This window comes from Heptranchias perlo, chromosome 2 (assembly GCF_035084215.1).
Source record: "Heptranchias perlo isolate sHepPer1 chromosome 2, sHepPer1.hap1, whole genome shotgun sequence".
In the NCBI taxonomy this organism is placed as follows: domain Eukaryota; kingdom Metazoa; phylum Chordata; class Chondrichthyes; order Hexanchiformes; family Hexanchidae; genus Heptranchias; species Heptranchias perlo.
In genome coordinates, this window is record NC_090326.1 from 23,573,214 (window position 1) to 23,592,443 (window position 19,230).

Below are 19,230 nucleotides of genomic sequence, written 5' to 3' on the forward strand. Positions count from 1 at the left end.
ACGCCGGCGCTTTTCTGCTACAGCAACATCCGGCCGGGCCGTGCGGCGGCGGTTGGCGGTCACGTGTCCAAACCGCCGGGCTTATCGGCGGGCGCATGCGCGGTAGGGCTGCCTGGCTGGTGGCGCCGAGCTCTGACCTTTCCTCGCAATGGCGCTGCTGCAGCGGCTGAAGCACTCGTGGGCCGCACTGGAACGAGCTCTACTGCAGGCGCTCGGGCTTCAGACGCGTTTAGGTGAGAGCCTGAGGGAAGCAACAGCGGGATAGAGGAGGATGTCAGAGACTAGGCCGGGGAGGAGAGAGGAGTGTGATTTGGGGGAGACAGACGGACAGACAGACAAATAAACAAACAGATAGATATCCCCCCCCCCCAAGGTCGTCTGTCTATCTATTCGTCCGTCCGTCCGTCCGTTCGTTCGTTTATCCATCCATGGTTTATAGGCTATGTTCAGTTGCTTCTGATATGAATTGCATTGCTGTGATTATTTTATATATTTTTGTTCTGACTCGCCTCTGCCATTCACCTGTAAATGGTACGTAACCGTGATTGGAGTTTTACCAGGATGCCCTACTATTTGCTGCATAGATGGGTCTTCACACCAGAATGGTGGTGGAACCAAAAACATTAGGGGGCGTTTAAGATGCAGTTGGGTGGCAGGCTAGGTGAGTTGCAATACGAGAGGGATGGGCTAAACGGTGCCTTCTAGTCCTTGACTTTTCCTTAATGCTCCAACTCTGCTCTGTGAACGCAAGTTATGAAGCTCTGGACATTATAGGCTATTTTTGGTACACTATTGCTATTCTTTTCAGACCATGTGTAATCAGGCTGAGATTTTACAATTATGTTAGCGACAACTTTTGTTTTGTTTTATTATGTTTTTATGGTTTTTAGCAATAGGTCCACAAAATGTTCTTTTGTTAGTTCATAGAGGTATCCTTTGAAGAATTTGTTGTGTCCTCTTTGAGGATGTGCTGATGGAGACATTCGAGTTAGTAGAGGAGAGTGAAAAATTGAACATAGATATTAGTTGACATCCTGTTGCTCATGGTTAGTCTGAGGTCTGGACTATAGCTGCTATGATGGATTGAACCTGGCCTGTCCCTGGTACATCATGAGATCAATGAGAGGCGAATTATTTATGTAGACTGGCAGCTGCTTGTAAATCTTGGGCTTTTACTCTTGGGGAAAGACCAGGCTGCCCAAGGCCTAAAAAAACAGCAGGACAAGACTTTTTTTTCTACACTCTTGCCATTTTGAAGTTGATGTCTAAAGCCGGTGGTTGAAGTATGACAGAAACACTAGGTGCAAGATATCAAAGTTCATAATTTCTATATTATCAGCAGTAACAATGCAGCGTTAGTTATAGAATCATAGAATCATAGAAGTTACAACATGGAAACAGGCCCTTCGGCCCAACATGTCCATGTCGCCCAGTTTATACCACTAAGCTAGTCCCAATTGCCTGCACTTGGCCCATATCCCTCGATACCCATCTTCCCCATGTAACTGTCCAAATGCTTTTTAAAAGACAAAATTGTACCCGCCTCTACTACTGCCTCTGGCAGCTCGTTCCAGACACTCACCACCCTTTGAGTGAAAAAATTGCCCCTCTGGATCCTTTTGTATCTCTCCCCTCTCACCTTAAATCTGTGCCCCCTCGTTATAGACTCCCCTACCTTTGGGAAAAGATTTTGACTATCGACCTTATCTATGCCCCTCATTATTTTATAGACTTCTATAAGATCACCCCTTAACCTCCTACTCTCCAGGGAATAAAGTCCCAGTCTGTCTAACCTCTCCCTGTAAGTCAAACCATCAAGTCCCGGTAGCATCCTAGTAAATCTTTTCTGCACTCTTTCTAGTTTAATAATATCCTTTCTATAATAGGGTGACCAGAACTGTACACAGTACTCAAAGTGTGGCCTCACCAATGCCCTGTACAACTTCAACAAGACATCCCAACTCCTGCATTCAATGTTCTGACCAATGAAACCAAGCATGCTGAATGCCTTCTTCACCACCCTATCCACCTGTGACTCCACTTTCAAGGAGCTATGAATCTGTACTCCTAGATCTCTTTGTTCTATAACTCTCCCCAACGCCCTACCATTAACGGAGTAGGTCCTGGCCCGATTCGATCTACCAAAATGCATCACCTCACATTTATCTAAATTAAACTCCATCTGCCATTCATCGGCCCACTGGCCCAATTTATCAAGATCCCGTTGCAATCCTAGATAACCTTCTTCACTGTCCACAATGCCACCAATCTTGGTGTCATCTGCAAACTTACAAACCATGCCTCCTAAATTCTCATCCAAATCATTAATATAAATAACAAATAACAGCGGACCCAGCACCGATCCCTGAGGCACACCGCTGGACACAGGCATCCAGTTTGAAAAACAACCCTCGACAACCACCCTCTGTCTTCTGTCGTCAAGCCAATTTTGTATCCAATTGGCTACCTCACCTTGGATCCCATGAGATTTAACCTTATGTAACAACCTACCATGCGGTACCTTGTCAAATGCTTTGCTGAAGTCCATGTAGACCACGTCTACTGCACAGCCCTCATCTATCTTCTTGGTTACCCCTTCAAAAAACTCAATCAAATTCGTGAGACATGATTTTCCTCTCACAAAACCATGCTGACTGTTCCTAATTAGTCCCTGCCTCTCCAAATGCCTGTAGATTCTGTCCCTCAGAATACCCTCTAACAACTTACCCACTACAGATGTCAGGCTCACTGGTCTGTAGTTCCCAGGCTTTTCCCTGCCGCCCTTCTTAAACAAAGGCACAACATTTGCTACCCTCCAATCTTCAGGCACCTCACCTGTAGCGGTGGATGATTCAAATATCTCTGCTAGGGGACCCGCAATTTCCTCCCTAACCTCCCATAACGTCCTGGGATACATTTCATCAGGTCCCGGAGATTTATCTACCTTGATGCGCGTTAAGACTTCCAGCACCTCCCTCTCTGTAATATGTACACTCCTCAAGACATCACTATTTATTTCCCCAAGTTCCCTAACATCCATGCCTTTCTCAACCGTAAATACCGATGTGAAATATTCATTCAGGATCTCACCCATCTCTTGTGGTTCCGCACATAGATGACCTTGTTGATCCTTAAGAGGCCCTACTCTCTCCCTAGTTACCCTTTTGCCCTTTATGTATTTGTAGAAGCTCTTTGGATTCACCTTTGCCTGATCTGCCAAAGCAATCTCATATCCCCTTTTTGCCCTCCTGATTTCTCTCTTAACTCTACTCCGGCAATCTCTATACTCTTCAAGGGATCCACTTGATCCCAGCTGCCTATGCATGTCATATGCCTCCTTCTTATTTTTGACTAGTGCCTCAATCTCCCGAGTCATCCAAGGTTCCCTACTTCTACCAGCCTTGCCCTTCACTTTATAAGGAATGTGCTTACCCTGAACCCTGGTTAACACACTTTTGAAAGCCTCCCACTTACCAGACGTCCCTTTGCCTGCCAACAGACTCTCCCAATCAACTTCTGAAAGTTCCTGTCTAATACCATCAAAATTGGCCTTTCCCCAATTTAGAATTTTAACTTTTGGGCCAGACCTATCCTTCTCCATAGCTATCTTAAAACTAATGGAATTATGATCACTGGTCCCAAAGTGATCCCTCACTAACACTTCTGTCACCTGCCCTTCCTTATTTCCCAAGAGGAGGTCAAGTTTTGCCCCCTCTCTAGTCGGGCCATCCACATACTGAATGAGAAATTCCTCCTGAATACACTCAACAAATTTCTCTCCATCCAAGCCCCTAATGCTATGGCTGTCCCAGTCAATGTTGGGAAAGTTAAAGTCCCCTACTATTACCACCCTATTTTTCTTGCAGCTGTCTGTAATCTCCTTACATATTTGCTCCTCAATTTCCCGTTGACTATTTGGGGGTCTGTAGTACAATCCTATCAAAGTGATCTCTCCCTTCTTATTTTTCAGTTCTACCCATATGGACTCAGTGGGCGAACCCTCGGATATATCCCCTCTCACTACTGCCGTGATGTTCTCCCTAATCAAGAACGCAACTCCCCCTCCTCTCTTACCTCCTGCTCTATCTTTCCTATAGCATCTGTACCCTGGAACATTGAGCTGCCAGTCCTGCCCCTCCCTTAGCCATGTTTCAGTAATAGCAAATGTAAAACAATAAGTTGAGCTTCCTTGCCTAGGTATCCCGGCATCGAATCGGCTCACCCCCAAAAGGTTCCTACACAAGTAATGCTGTTCAGCAAGTTACTGACCTTCGGTGGTCTCCAGCCCACCCAGCTGCTAAATGGGTACCCACATTGCTGGGACATCCCATATGAAAACACTAATCCCTGTCTGCAAATATTGCAGAGCCCTGGCCCCAAGCTATGAAAGGCAGATGGATACTCCTCCCCACGGCCAAGGGTGGATTTTGGTAGCTTTGCATCTTGCATTGTGCGGTTATTCTGAAACTGCTTGGAACATCATAAATTCCCCGATAAAAGGTCTGAGTGTTTCCAGCATTTTCTGTTTTTAATTCAGATTTCTAGTATCTGCAGTATTTTGCTTTTGTTTGCATAAATTCCCTCCTTGCTTCTTGAATGAACTGTGGTTTAAACTCTAAATGTCCTTTATTTACTCTGCTCCTCACCTATATTGGTGCAGCATTAGGAAGGGATGAAGTTGTACATTTCTTGTAGGGTTTATCCAGGTCATAGTTGTTCTAGCTCTGCACGGATGTGATTACTGTAAGCCTCAGGATAACTTGAGTCTCCGAATATGGAACATACCTCGTATCGGGCTGCATGGCTGGCTTTATTCCCAGTCTACGCTGGCACCTGAAACACTGAGGTTTTCAATTGAAAAAAAATTGAGGATCAGGATTAGGAGGGTGGTCTGCAATCTGAATTAGATTAACTTTGCTGATGGGGCCAGCATCTGGAAGTTAGATATGTCAGATCAAAGGCCACTATCAGTTGGCAATAACAGTGCATTATATGAGCAAAAACTTCAGGGTTGTTTATTTTAATCTTGCTCTCCTTCAAACAAATTAGGATGATTTAGTCGCACTTGAACGGAGACTTTGCCAATGGATCCGATCGCTTAGCCTTTAAGGGGAAATAGCACTTAAAATAAAACTCTTTGGGAGGGGGTTGGATGGTTCAAGTGGCCTTCCACCTCTGGAATCAGATACAGTAAGACTGAATCAGATACAGTAAGACTGTTAAGGTGAAAGTCTGCTCTATCTGTTAGCTGGAAAATTCCTATTTGAAATGAATGGTCATTCTTTGTTCTTAGTATGTGTTAGTATATCAAGGGTGCTTTTCTGAGATTGGGACTGATGCACACTTTTGGGGCAGAGTACGTGAAGCTTCGGCTGGACCCGGCCGGTGCCTCCCCTCCCTCGGCCAGTGCCTCCCCTCCCTCACTATGTGTCTGTTGGCTTGAGTTGTGTCTGGAGATCTAGGCAGTAAGTCAGTCAGCATCTGCTGGGCATTTCATTGAGGGATTTAGATGGTCATTTTGAAGAGGGTGTTCAGTGGGTGATACACAGAGGATTATTTTCAAACTGATTCATAGCAGAATTTGACTGATAGGCGAATGTTACAATGTACAATCTGTGTGTTTAAACTTGTTTTTTTTATTTTGACCAGTGTTTAGGTCCCTGTTATATACTATCCCAGGTGAGAAGGTAAGCAGTTTGCTCACTTAGCTACACAAGGGACACTATAAACAAGCTGCTGGAAGGTGGGCGAGAACACACCATGGTGATTGTTGAAGTTTTTGCCCTGTCTGTGGGGAAGCTCTTGACTCCCACTTGGCACCTGGTCACAGTGGCACGGTCGAGATTACAAAATCAGCATGTGGACAACCATGCGTGTCTGCCTCCTGACACCCTGCGGTAAGAAACATAAGAAATAGGACCGGGAGTACTCCATATGATCCCCTTGAACCTGCTCCGCCATTCAGTAAGATCATGGCTGATCTTCAACCTCAACTCCACTTTCCCACCTGATCCCCGCATCCCTTGATTCCCTTAGATTCCAAAAATCTATCGATCTCAGTCTTGAATATGTTTAATGACTGAGTATCCACAGCCCTCTGGGGTAGAGAATTCCAAATATTCATTACCCTCAGTGAAGAAATTCTCCCTCATCTCGGTCCTAAATGGCTGACCCCTTATCCTGAGACTATGCAAGAATCTCCAGCCAGGGGAAACATCCTCTCAGCGTCTACCCTGTCGAGCCCTCTAAGAATTTTATACGTTTCAATGAGATCACCTCTCCTTCTAAACTCCAGAGAGTATAGGCCCACTCTACTCCATCTTTCCTCACAGGACAACCCTCTCATCCCAGGAATCAATCTAGTGAACCTTCGTTGCACTGCCTCTAAGGCAAGTATATCCTTTTTTTAGGTAAGGAGACCAAAACTGTACACGGTAGTCTAGATTGTAAATAGCCGAGGTCTAAGCACTGATCCTTGCGGCACCCCACTAGTTATAGCCTGCCAACCTGAAAATGGCCAGTTTATTCCTACTCTCTGTTTTCTGTCCGTTAACCAATCCTTTATCCATGCTAATATATTATCCCCAACCCCATGAGCTGTTATCTTGTGCAACAACCTTTTGTGTGACACCTTATTGAATGCCTTTTGAAAATCCAAATATACCACATCCACCGGTTCCCCTTTATCTACCCTGCTAGTTACATCCTCAAAAAACTCGAATAGATTTGCCGAACACAGTTTCCCTTCCATAAAACTATGTTGACTCTGTCTAATCATATTATGATTTTCTAAGTGCCCTGTTACCACGTCCTTAATAATAGATTCCAGCATTTTCCTGACAACTGAAGACAGGCTAACTGGTCTATAGTTCCCTGTTTTCTCTCTCCCTCCTTTCTTGAATGGCTGTGTTACATTTGCTATCTTCCAATCCACTGGGACCGTTCTAGAATCTAGGGAATTTTGGAAGATCACAACCAATGCATCCACTATCTCTGCAGCCACCTCTTTTAGAACCCTCGGATGAAGGCTATCAGGTCCAGGGAATTTGTCGGCTTTTAGTCCCATTAATTTTTCCAGTACTTTTTCTTTACTAATATTAATTACATTAAGTTCCTCACTCTAATTAAACCCTTGGTTCCCCACTATTTCTGGTATGTTTTTGTGTCTTCTGTGACGACAGATACAAAATATTTGGTGAACGTCTCTGCCATTTCCTGATTCCCCATTATAATTTCTCCTGTCTCAGCCTCTAAGGGACCCATGTTTACTTTTGCTACTCTTCCTTTTTACTTACTTGTAGAATCTCTTACAATTTGTTTTTATATTTCTTGCTAGTTTACTCTCATTCTATTTTCTCCCTCTATCAATTTTTTGGTCATCCTTTGCTGGTTTCTAAAACTCTCAATCCTCAGGCTTACTACTCTTCTTGGCAACATTATAAGCCTCTTCTTCTTTCAATTTAATACTATCCTTAACTTCTTTAGCTAATCACAGATGGATCACTTTCTCCATGGGGTTTTTATTCTTCAATGGAATGTATATTCATTGAGAATTATGAATTACTTCTTTAAATGTTCGTCATTGCTTATCTACTGTCAAACCTTTTTAATCTAATTTCCCAATCTACCTTAGCCAACTCACCTCTCATACCTATGTAATTGGTTTTGTTTAAATTTAGGACTCTAGTTTCTGACTTAAGTACTTCACTTGTAAACTCAATGTGAAATTCTACCATATTATGATCACTCTGCCCCAGAGGATCCTTTACTATGAGATTACTAATTAACCCTGTCTTATTACACAATACAAGATCTAAAATAGCCTGTTCCCTGGTTGGTTCCATGATGTATTGTTCTAGGAAACTGTTTCAAATGTATTCCATGAACTCATCCTCCAAACTACCTTTGCCAATTTGATTTGCTCTTAATTCCCACTTGGCACATTGGCACGATCAAGATTAGAAAATCAGCATGTGGACAACCACAGCAAGTCTGCCTCCTGACCAACTGTGGTGTCGTGCTTTGTGAACAATCTCTCACTGTGAAGCATTTTAAAATAGAGCTCAGTACTGTGTAGCAAGGTAGTAAGTTTTAAAAAATGACACAATCACAAACATGGTAGGGAGAAATGATGTGGGGATCACAAATTGTGGGAGGGGAGGATTGTTTTCAGCTCATGAAGTTATCAAATACGATCAATTTGTTGCACATAGCACAACATTGCTAAGGAGCCCCATCTTGCCACCTGAACAACAGGCCAGCTGTTCCCAGAATCAAGCTGCAATGCTCTATAACGGCAGCAGGGGTCGCCATATCCATGTTGTTCCACACAACAGTTCTCAAGAGTACTTGTATAAACACATGTCTGTGTGTACAGTATGCAGGAGCCCAGCGCTGTGGTCAGGGAGACTGCTGTTTTGAAAGGAGCGATGGTATAGTTTTGCAGCCAGCACGCCGATTCAGAAGACATTGCAATTAACAGATTCTTTATGTTGCGCTCTGTTCGTTTATATAATCTGGTTGGTTGCACACTGACAGCATTTGTTGAATTGAAGCCCCCTTATGCATTTGTTGTGGAATGTAATTAGCACAGAAAAATCTCCAGGCAGAATTCAAGGAGGCCATCTCAACGGCAGATTTCCTTCACTCCTGGTCATTCCCCTTCGCTCCTGATACTGATGGTCATCCCCTTCACTCCCGGTCATTCCCCTTCTCCCCTGACACTGATGGTCATCCCCTTCACTCCCGGTCATTCCCTTCGCTTCTGACACTGATGGTCATCCCCTTCACTCCCGGTCATTCCCCTTCGCTCCTGACACTGATGGTCATCCCCTTCACTCCCGGTCATTCCCCTTCGCTCCTGACACTGATGGTCATCCCCTTCACTCCCGGTCATTCCCCATCGCTCCTGACACTGATGGTCATCCCCTTCACTCCCGGTCATTCCCCTTTGCTCCTGATACTGATGGTCATCCCCTTCAATCCTGGCCATTCCCCTTTTCCCCTGACACTGATGGTCATCCCCTTCAATCCCGGTCATTCCCCTTCGCTTCTTGCACTGATGGTCATCCCCTTCACTCTTGGTTATTCCCCTTCGCTCCTGACACCGATGGTCATCCCCTTCAATCCCGGTCATTCCCCTTCTCCCCTGACACTGATGGTCATCCCCTTCACTCCTGGTCATTACCCTTCGCTCCTGACACTGATGGTCATCCCCTTCAATCCTGGTCATTACCCTTCGCTCCTGATACTGATTTCATCCCCTTCAATCCTGGTCATTCCCCTTCTCCCCTGATACTGATGGTCATCCCCTTCAATCCCGATCATTCCCCTTCGCTCCTGATACTGATGGTCAACCCCTTCAATCCTGGTCATTCCCCTGATACTGATGGTCATCCCCTTCAATCCCGATCATTCCCCTTCGCTCCTGATACTGATGGTCAACCCCTTCAATCCCGATCATTCCCCTTCGCTCCTGATACTGATGGTCATCCCCTTCACTCCCGATCATTCCCCTTCGCTCCTGATACTGATGGTCATCCCCTTCAATCCTGGTCATTCCCCTTTTCCCCTGATACTGATGGTCATCCCCTTCAATCCTGGTCATTCCCCTTCTCCCCTGACACTGATGGTTATCCCCTTCAATCCCGATCATTCCCCTTCGCTCCTGATACTGATGGTCAACCCCTTCGCTCCCGATCATTCCCCTTCACTCCTGACACTGATAGTCATCCCCTTCAATTCTGGTCATTCCCCTTCGCTCCTGACACTGATGGTCATTCTCCTTCGCTCCCGGTCATTTCCCTTCGCTCCTGACACTGATGGTCATCTACTTCAATCCCGGTCATTCCCCTTCACTCCTGACACTGATGGTCATTCTCCTTCGCTCCCGGTCATTTCCCTTCGCTCCTGACACTGATGGCTATTCCTATGACTCCTGACACTGGCCATCCCCTTCACTCCTGACACTGATGATCATTCCCCTTCGCTCCTGGTCATTCCCCTTTACTCCTGACACTAATGGCCATTCTCTTTGTCCCAGACACTGATGGTCATTCCCTTCGCTCCTGGTCATTCCCTTCACCCCTGACACTGCTGCCCCCCTTCCTGGATCTACCTCCATGTTGTCTCATGTTGGCAAACTGAAATGATTGTACTAGGAGTCCTGTTTTTCAATGTAATATAAGTTGTGATACCTAAGTAAAGTTATAGGCAACCAAGTGGTGCAGTGGTTGGATAGTTGCTTTCACTTTGAAGCCAGTTGATTTGACTGAGACGAAAGGCTCTTTCCTTTGGTTGTAAGAATCACAAGTGAAATTAGTTTGTGCAGTCTCGACATGCTTCCCAGTGAAAGTGAAGCTACAGTACAAAGCGACTTTAATTTAGCGTTAAATCGTCGTTCTTGCTCAGTGAGAGCCAGCCTGGGAAATGGAGATGTCACATTGTGGTAGGGAATACTGCTTTGAGATTGAAATTAAGATATTTAGTTGGACCGAGTTCTCAGCCCACTCCCTCTGCTCCTTGGACTCTGGATTAATGCTAAGACTAATAGCCATTCCCTTTGTCCCAGACACTGATGGTCTTTCCCTTCACCTCTGACACTGCTGTCCCCCGTCTTGGACCTATCTCCATGTTGTCTCTTGTTAGCAAACTGAAATGATTACATTAGGAGCCCTTTTTTTCGATGTAATATAAATTGTGGTATCTAAATAATGTTCTGGATTAATGTTTGTCCATCATTTCCTTTGATCGGCCATTAGAGGCCATTCTGTCAATGGACCGAGTTGTCTCGGCCCACTCCCTCTGCACCTTGGGCTCTGGATTAATGCTTGTCCCTCATTTCCTTTGCTCGGCTGTTGGAGGCCATTCTTTCAATCACTACACTCCTGCACTTTGTAACTCTCCCAAAACCACTTTACTTCTTTGTGTCTTCCTTCAAAATCCTCCTAGTTTCCCCATCTCTTGTGGGCGATGTCCTCTCCATCTTTTAAAGTGCTCTTCGAGAAGCCCTTCTTTGTGAAGGTACTTTCATTATTGATTATTGTAGAGAGGTTTACTCTATATTCGACCTGGATACCAAACATAGTAAAATGGTCTGTTTGTCAGGAGTTGTGTCCTTTATCTTGGATAAGCTAATATGTTCACCAAAAAGTGTCATTAAATAAACTGCTTGAACACAAGAGGTCACTGTTACGAAGCTGCAAGAAGCAGAGCACACGGTGCTGGTAAGTTACCATTGCAGGCTAAAGCTACCCTTTATGCAAAGCCGATGCATCTAGGCCAGAATTTGCCCTTTGCGCTTAATCCATGAGGGCCAATCTGTTACTCGCTTCTGTGTGGGGAAATTCACGTTGATAAAAGAATGTGCTCAAAATATTTATGCGGTATTTTGAAATGGTGCAGAAAGGGTTCTAATGAGGATACTTCAAAATGTATGGCTCATCCGATCGGTGTTTATTAATGTTGGTAGAATTTCTAACATTGAGTCCAACACCAGCAATCTGCTAAGTTACCATTTCCAATTAGAACAGTACGTTGAAATAGAAGAGTTCCTGTTGCTCCAGTAGGGCCTGTATTTTACCCAAGCAGTAAGCAGAATGTGCTGCAGCAGCTTGTTCTGCCGACCTGATTCCTGACTAGTGTGAGGGAAAAAGAAAGAACTTGCATTTATATCACGCCTTTCACGACCTTGGGACGTCCCAAAGCGCTTTACAGCCAATGAAGTACTTTTGTAATCACTGTTGTAAGTAGGAACCACAGCAGCCAATTTGCGCACAGCAAGGTCCCACAAACAGCAAATTTTTTTTTTATTCGTTCATGGGATGTGGGCATTGCTGGCAAGGCCAGCATTTATTTCCCATCCCTAATTGCCCTTGAGAAGGTGGTGGTGAGCCCCCGCCTTGAACCTCTGCAGTCCGTGTGGTGAAGGTTCTCCCACAGTGCTGTTAGGTAGGGAGTTCCAGGATTTTGACCCAGCGACAATGAAGGAATGGCGATATATTTCCAAGTCGGGATGGTGTTTGACTTGGAGGGAAATGCGCCTGCTGCCCTTGCCGTTCTAGGTGGTAGAGGTCGAGCAATTGGATACATGACCAGATAATCTGTTATAGTGATGTTGGTTGAGGGATAAAAATTGGCCAAGGACATCAGGAAGAACTCTGCTACTCTTCTTCGAATAGTGCTAAAGGATCTTTTACGTCCATCTGAGAGGGCAGGCGGGGCCTCAGTTTAACGTCTCATCCGAAAGATGGCGCCTTTGCATTCCCTCAGTATTGCACTGGAGTGTCAGCCAAGATTAAGTGCTCAAATCTCTGGAGTAGGACTTGACCCCACAACCAGGGTGATGAATAGATGTACCTAGTTGAAAGAAGTCCCTGAAACACTCCAGGTTGATTGCTATTGTGTCTCCACTAATGTTATTTCAGCTCTGCCACACTGTCAGCCTCAGTTAATCTTTCAAACTGGTTTCCCCATTGATCTGTGCTAACCACTTGAATAAATATATTTTTTTAAAAAGGAAAAATAAAGTTAATCACTCTTATTTAGTTTGAGAGCTGATGGTGAGATTTCCTCTTCAGAGTATTTCTTAACCTTTTCTATCCATAGAGTATATGGTCTTTGTGTTTCATAAAATCCAATCGTTTCTGATGAGGCTTCACTGCATCCAGTCAAGGTAGAGGATATTTGAACCACAATTAGAGAGCCTGCGGTTGATTTCTTGATTGTAAGGGAACTAGCCATCGTGTCATATGTGCTAATCCTCTTCTTCCATCCCTGCCTCTGGCCAAGAAAAATTGTCAGTTCTTGTCTCATAATCATCAGTAAACTGGCATGTGGTATATCAACACTGATCTCTGCAGTAAGACAGACTCCCATTTGAAAACCATCCAAACAGTGTGTGCACTAGGCCCTCTGAGCTGCTGTCTGTCACTCGTGTACCACTACTCTTAATATTCACTGCACGGAGACATTCTGAAACCCTCATTTTGCCAGCTGACTGAACAGTGTGTGAAATGGGCATGTTTGAACAGCTTTAGGGGAGCTTGTGTAGCCTTCAAAGTGAAGTTAGTACATTTCATGTGGATATTTGTGTTCTGATGTAAAGCACAGACATTGACAATTGGAATAATTAATAGTGTCAGGGGCAGGGTGGGGGGGGGGGGGGCGCGATGGTGGTGTGAGAAGTGGTGATGGTTGCTTCAGCACAGTCGGAGGATTGTGGACTCTTCTCAGAAGTGTTCATACAGATTTATGACCAGGATGTAAAATTCTTTGGTGGAGGAGATTGCTGCTGTTAAATCTGTTGTATGTGTCATTCCTGTTTTATGGTTGCTGATCTAGAACAATTTTATAGCATTTTGTATATATTTGAATTGAATTCACAATTTCCCATTACTGTGTTTACAGAGGAGCTTTTTTTTAAATAACCCCTTGTACCGATCAGATAACACTGATTTACATCATGTCATTTTAGTTACTAAGGCTTTACAACCGTTGTCTAGTCTCTTCCATTGCTAATGGTTTGCTTGTGGCATGCTACAAGAATGTATTAAAGAAAGACTTGCATTTATATAGCGCTGTTCACGTCCTCAGGGTGTCCCAAAGTGCTTTACAGCTAATGAATAACTATTGAAGCACAGCAAGGTAACACAAACCAGAGAGATAAATGACTGGCTAATCCGTTTTGGCAGTGCTGCCGGAAGGTTAAATGTTGGCCATGACACTGGGAGAACTCCCCTGCTCTTCTTTGAGTAGTGCCATGGGATCTTTTACATCCACCTGAACAGGCAGATGGGTCTCGGTTTAATGTTTCAATCCAGAAGACGGCACCTCCGACAGTGTAGCACTCCCTCAGTACTGGCACTGAAATGTCAGCCCCACTTAAGTTCTCAAGTCCTGGACTGGGGCTTAAACCCACAACCCTGACTCTGTGAGGTGAGAATACTACTACTGAACCAAGGCTGACACTTAACAACAACAAGTTACATTTATATAGCACCTTTAACATAGTAAAACGCCCCATGGTGCTTCACGTGAATTAAGTGCTGCATTAAATGACTCCACAGTCCATCGTTCCGGATGTCCTTGTGGGGTTTCGCATTTCGTACTGAACGCTCTCACTGAGATATCGTTCAGTATCAGGAGTTTTACTCTGATTTTCTTCTCTCGTCCACACACCCCCACCCCCCAATGGCACTAATGTGCGTGGCGGATCAGACTGCTTTTTAACTGAGAGAGGAAGCTCTTTTCCCCTTCCCACGTGTATTGCTCTTTTCAGTTGATGCATGATTTCAAATAAAATTCAGGCTGCATATTTATGTGGGGAGAGGGGGACGGGATTTGCATTTTCAAGCACATTTGTGGCAACGTTTTCTGATATTGGATTTCCTATACAGAGTATTCTATTTGCAAATGTCTGGCGTTTTCCAATAAAAGACTTGTTGCCCTTCTATTCCTTGCGCTGTAACATCGCCAAGGTGCTGAATGGTTGTCCTTAAAATGCACGCTTGACTCACTAGCTTAAAATAGGTGCCTGCTCTGTACCTGTCCTTAATTTACCCAATGGTCAAAGGCCCCCCTGTGGTAAAACGGGACCCGGACCAGTCAATGCCTATTGCTAGCGCAGTGCTAGTAAAGGTCTGTCATTGTTCTCCTGGCATTCAGGAAAGCGATAACGATAAGCCTTGTCAGTTTTAAGCCAGGGAATAAAGGCCTAAGGGAGTTGTACATTGTACTGCTTCAGAACACAGGAAGGGCTGTGGTGTTAATTGACTCCATTTTTCCTGACCTGTTGAATCCCTGAAACATGCTTCCTGTATGTTTGACTCTTTGCCACGATGCCCATCCGCTGAGACTTTGCAGCTCCTTTGGTTTCCTGCTGCTTAAGATCTTGATATCTTTGTAAAATTCACAGACCCCTTTGATCCATTTGATCTTAGGAGAGAAAAACAAAAGGTAATTACAGGCTTCAGCAGGAGACTTGAGCTGTAAGATTATCATAATGATGGGCATTAGCGATTATTTCTGCTGTTTTGAAGTACAGAATTCATGCTCTACCCACATTAACTGAAGTAAGAAAAGTGAAATAAAGATTACCTGCATTAATCTGACAGTGTTTAAAGAAAGAAAGAAAGGACGTGCATTTCTCTGGCGCCTTTCACGACCTCAGGACGTCCCAAAGGGCTTTACAGCCAATGAAGTACTTTTGAAGTGTACTGTTGTAATGTAGGAAACGCAGCAGCCAGTTTGCGCACAGCAAGTTCCCACAAACAGCAATGTGATAATGACTAGATAATCTGTTTTAGTGAAGTTAGTTGAGGGATAAATGTTTGGAGCAGTGCTGTGGGATCTTTTTGGTCCACCTGAGAAGGCAGATGGGCCTCGGTTTAACATTTCATCTGACAAACGGCACCTCCAGCAGTGTAGCACTCCCTCAATACTGCAATGGAGTGTCAGTCTAGATTATGTGCTCAAGTCTCTGAAGTGGGGCATGAAGACAAACTTTTCTAATTCTGAGGTGAGAGTGCTACACTGTGGATAACTGAATACTTTCTGCTGTGGTTTCTGTAGTTCAAGCTTTGAAGGCCCCAAAATTATTTTGAGGATGGTGAGTTTTTTTGGTGCCTGAATTTAGGGGAGAGATGGGCACAGGGATCTAAGTATTGCATTCTGCTTCTCGTGTACTTTTACAGGGGACTGCTGTTCTTGATCACTGTCACTAGAGGGCCTCGGTGAACTATATAAATGTAAGGGTTTTCTCTAGCGGCAGAAACGGGTACTGCAGCATTTCAGTTTACTGAACAGGTCTTGCAGTCTTTGATGCCTGATGTTTGTTGCAGTCTGACTCTGCTGCAATCGAGATTACATTGCAGCAGACTGAATTGTTCCTTGCTTTCCCACTTTACTGCATTATGTTGTCTTTGAGTCTGTTCCTTTACGGTTTCTTTTTTCTCCAAACTCTTGCTTTGTCTCTAGCAGGTGTACCTTTTCAATAAAAAAAAGATACCCAGCTCTTGTTTAATCTCTTTTTCGCATCATGCTTTTTCAAGATGAGATAGTTAATGCTGGAAATAGAACACACTTCCACTTATTACATCCGACACATTCAGTTCAGGTATACTGTACGCTAGATGCAACAACAACTTGCATTTATATAGTGCCTTTAACGTAGTATAAATGCAAGTTGTTGTTGAGAAAGAATGAGCTGAAGTAGGATATGGTGCAAAGAATCTTTGTAGGGTACTGATTTCTGATCTATCTGAGTGTATCTACCTCAGGGATATCCAAACTACAGCCTCCAACTACTGGCAACCTGGCTTCTGAATCAAAGTGGCCCATGTAGCCTTCTGCATCAGTGACTACACTTCAGAAGTACTTCATTGACTGAAGCACTTTGGGATGTCCTGAGCTTGTGAAAGGCGCTATATAAATGCAAGTTCTTTTTCCTTTTCTTTTGCTCTCGTTCTCTCTGCGTGCTCTTTTCTCTCTCCATAGCAATAATGTGATCAACGTATGGCTTTTACTGCTCTGTTTGTTCACTTCTCCCGTTGCTCTGCTCTCAGCTCCCGCATTGGCGATACAAGCTCCAGCAGTCTTTCCTCAATCTGAGCCTGAAGCCTTTGAGGATGATCAGAGTGACAGCCCCGGCTTCCTAGACAGTATCTTCTGGATGGCAGTACCCAAGAAACGGCGCACCATTGAGATCAACCGCTGTAGGAGGAGGGACGTTAGGAAACTAGAAAAAATTAAGGTACTTGTGTAGAGTAAGCTCAAGTGCAACGAATCTATTTTTTGGGGGGAGGGAGGGGGTCAAGAATTGTGTCTACCTGACCTCAATATGTTGAGGTTTAGACTCAGTTGAGTCCTGCAACAGTGTCCACCTTCTTTCTTTTCACCCGCCTCCCAAAAAAAAGTGCTCCAAAGTACCTAATATATGTCTGCTGGCAGCAACTTGTTTTACTCCACTGTATGTGCTCTTAGAATTACACAGCACAGAAGGAGCCCATCGTGTCTGTGCCGGCTCTTTGAAAGAGCTATCCAATTAGTCCCACTCCCCTGCTCTTTGCCCATAGCCTTGCAAATTTTTGTTTTTCAAGTATACATTCAATTACCTTTTGAAAGTTACTTATTGAATCTGCTTCCAACACCCTTTCAGGCAGTGAATTCCAGATCATAACAACTCTCTGCATGAAGACCAGAACTCTCCTGCAAGTCTAGAAATTTAAGTCACTGTTTGAGAAGTTGAAAGGAGAACTTGTATCTTGATTGTGTTGGATGGTACAGTAGCTCACTGTGGGGAGTGCACTCATCTGTTCCTGTCCTACTCCTGTTCTGTCTATGTTGGACTCTCACTGCTCACTTCTTGCAGTTTGCGGACTCCCGCTCTCCCCTCTCAGCTGGCAGCGCGACCAACAGCCAGCTTGCATTAAAATAAAATCTCCCTATCTACAGGCTGCCACTATTTAATAGGATGTTATATGTGGGGATTGATCCTGGTTTTTCTTTTAGCTGTAAAAATCATTGCAGGAGTGTGGTAATGCGTTCGACTTGAGCACGAGTATGTACAGTTTGTAAAAATAAGGCAACATATGTGTTACTGTGTGGTTATCTGGATCAAGACAGCAAGTGAGCCAGCTGCTGTCCGACCTCTGCTTATGCTGCTTGAGAACTAAATACAGGAGGTGCCTGAAGGTACGCAGAGGTGATCTTCAAGAGGGTCACATGTAAGAGGGGTCACAATGGACTGATTTTAATTGCAGTGAACTCTACAATGGGGTTCCTCTGCCATTAATGTAAATTGGGGTAGGGGGGAGAAAGCATTCTTGTTGGAGTTGCATGTTTTTATCGGTTCAAAACGATTTCTCAGTAGTTGCACACCTTTATTTAAATACTGCAGCAATTTTTTTAAAATTGAAACTTCAGGGTGGAGCAATTTTGCTCTGTTTTGTTTCACTTTCTCACATTGGAAATTCTTCTCCTTTCAGAACAACATAGAGGTCTGTCAAGAGTGTGGGCGCTTAAAACTGAAGCACGTGCTGTGCGCCTTCTGCTATCAAAAGGTTACGCACGAGACTGGCCTTGTCAGAGCGCAGATTCAGGCACAGGAAGGAGGGCCACATAACACACCCCCCGTAAAGACGGTCGTACTTTACGAGGGAGAACAAGCTACAGAGGCTGACGAGGGCAAGAGAATCATTGAAAGGAACAGAAAACGTCCATCGTGGTTTACAGTAGACTCGTGATATAGGCACTGTATAAGAGAGGAAGGTAGTGCTGATCTGAGAATTTTTGTTTGTATAACAACACAAGCCTATTTAAAATGTGTCACTGTAGCTGGAAACATAATTCCCTTTTTGTTGACCCAGCAATTGTATTTCAGGAATTCAATCCAATCTAGAGAGATGCGTCGTAATAAACCCTTTTCTACACAATACTCTGCGTGGGTGTTTTTTAAATACTGCATTTTCTTTTATGACAAGCCCAGGGGGGAAACTTAGTATTTTTCCTCAGTATTTCACTGTTCAATGCAGCAATTCAGAAGTACACACTCGAGTTAAATTCAAGAAGTCTTTCATTAAGCCTTGGGTGGCACAATAAGGCACCTTGTGGCTTAACTTTTTCCTTTATGAAACATTTCCCAATGCTGAATGAGCTTTTTTTTAAATGAAACAATAGTTGGAAAAATAACCTATTATAATGGTTGCTTTTAATAATATTGAGTCATTTGTCATCCTGTTCTCTAAGCTCTAGGCTCATTCTGTCCTTCATGGCCTCTCCCCACCCTATCTCTGTAATCTCCTCCAGCCCTATATTTCCCCTCTCCCCGCAAACACCGTGAGCCAGAATTTGCCGTCAAAAGAATGGTGAGTCTAATGGCGCTCGCTGTTATTTATGCATAAATGGTACTGCAACTTCAGGCGAGGAGCAGATGCATGGTTAAATGCCAGTATCCACAATGTTGCTGTCAGAGTTGCACTGCTCCGCTGTTAACTTTGTGAAAACGGCATCTCACTGTCTGTGCCTCACCATTGAAATGCATTAAATGGTATGAAGTTCTTGTATTTGCGCAGTAGATACAAACTAAATTCGCCACAGAAAGTTAAGTCTTGTCATTTCAAGTCTTAAGTACCCTTTTAACAATGTGATAAGTGTTAATTACTTCCAATCAATCTCTGACACTGAAAATTAACTATTACAAGTGTGAAGTCTCATTCCTTCAGGTATTAATTG

General features: G+C 44.1%; 1 protein-coding gene across 1 annotated transcript; it reads left to right on the plus strand.

Annotated features, from left to right (window-relative positions):
• Window positions 1–76: 76 nt before the first annotated feature.
• mrpl32 (mitochondrial ribosomal protein L32) lies at window positions 77–18,431 on the plus strand. The gene is made up of 3 exons (XM_068001136.1): window positions 77–233; window positions 16,563–16,750; window positions 17,985–18,431. Exons 1-3 carry the CDS (start codon window positions 149–151, stop codon window positions 18,240–18,242), a joined length of 531 nt encoding a protein of 176 aa, XP_067857237.1. The 5' UTR covers window positions 77–148; the 3' UTR covers window positions 18,243–18,431.
• Window positions 18,432–19,230: the final 799 nt, after the last annotated feature.

Coding starts and splice junctions, on each gene's coding strand:
- mrpl32 (XM_068001136.1), top strand. CDS start 149: ATGGCGCTGCTGCAGCGGCTGAAGCACTCGTGGGCCGCACTGGAACGA. Junction 234..16,562: donor CGGGCTTCAGACGCGTTTAG/GTGAGAGCCTGA, acceptor CTCTGCTCTCAG/CTCCCGCATTGGCGATACAA. Junction 16,751..17,984: donor GGAAACTAGAAAAAATTAAG/GTACTTGTGTAG, acceptor TTCTCCTTTCAG/AACAACATAGAGGTCTGTCA.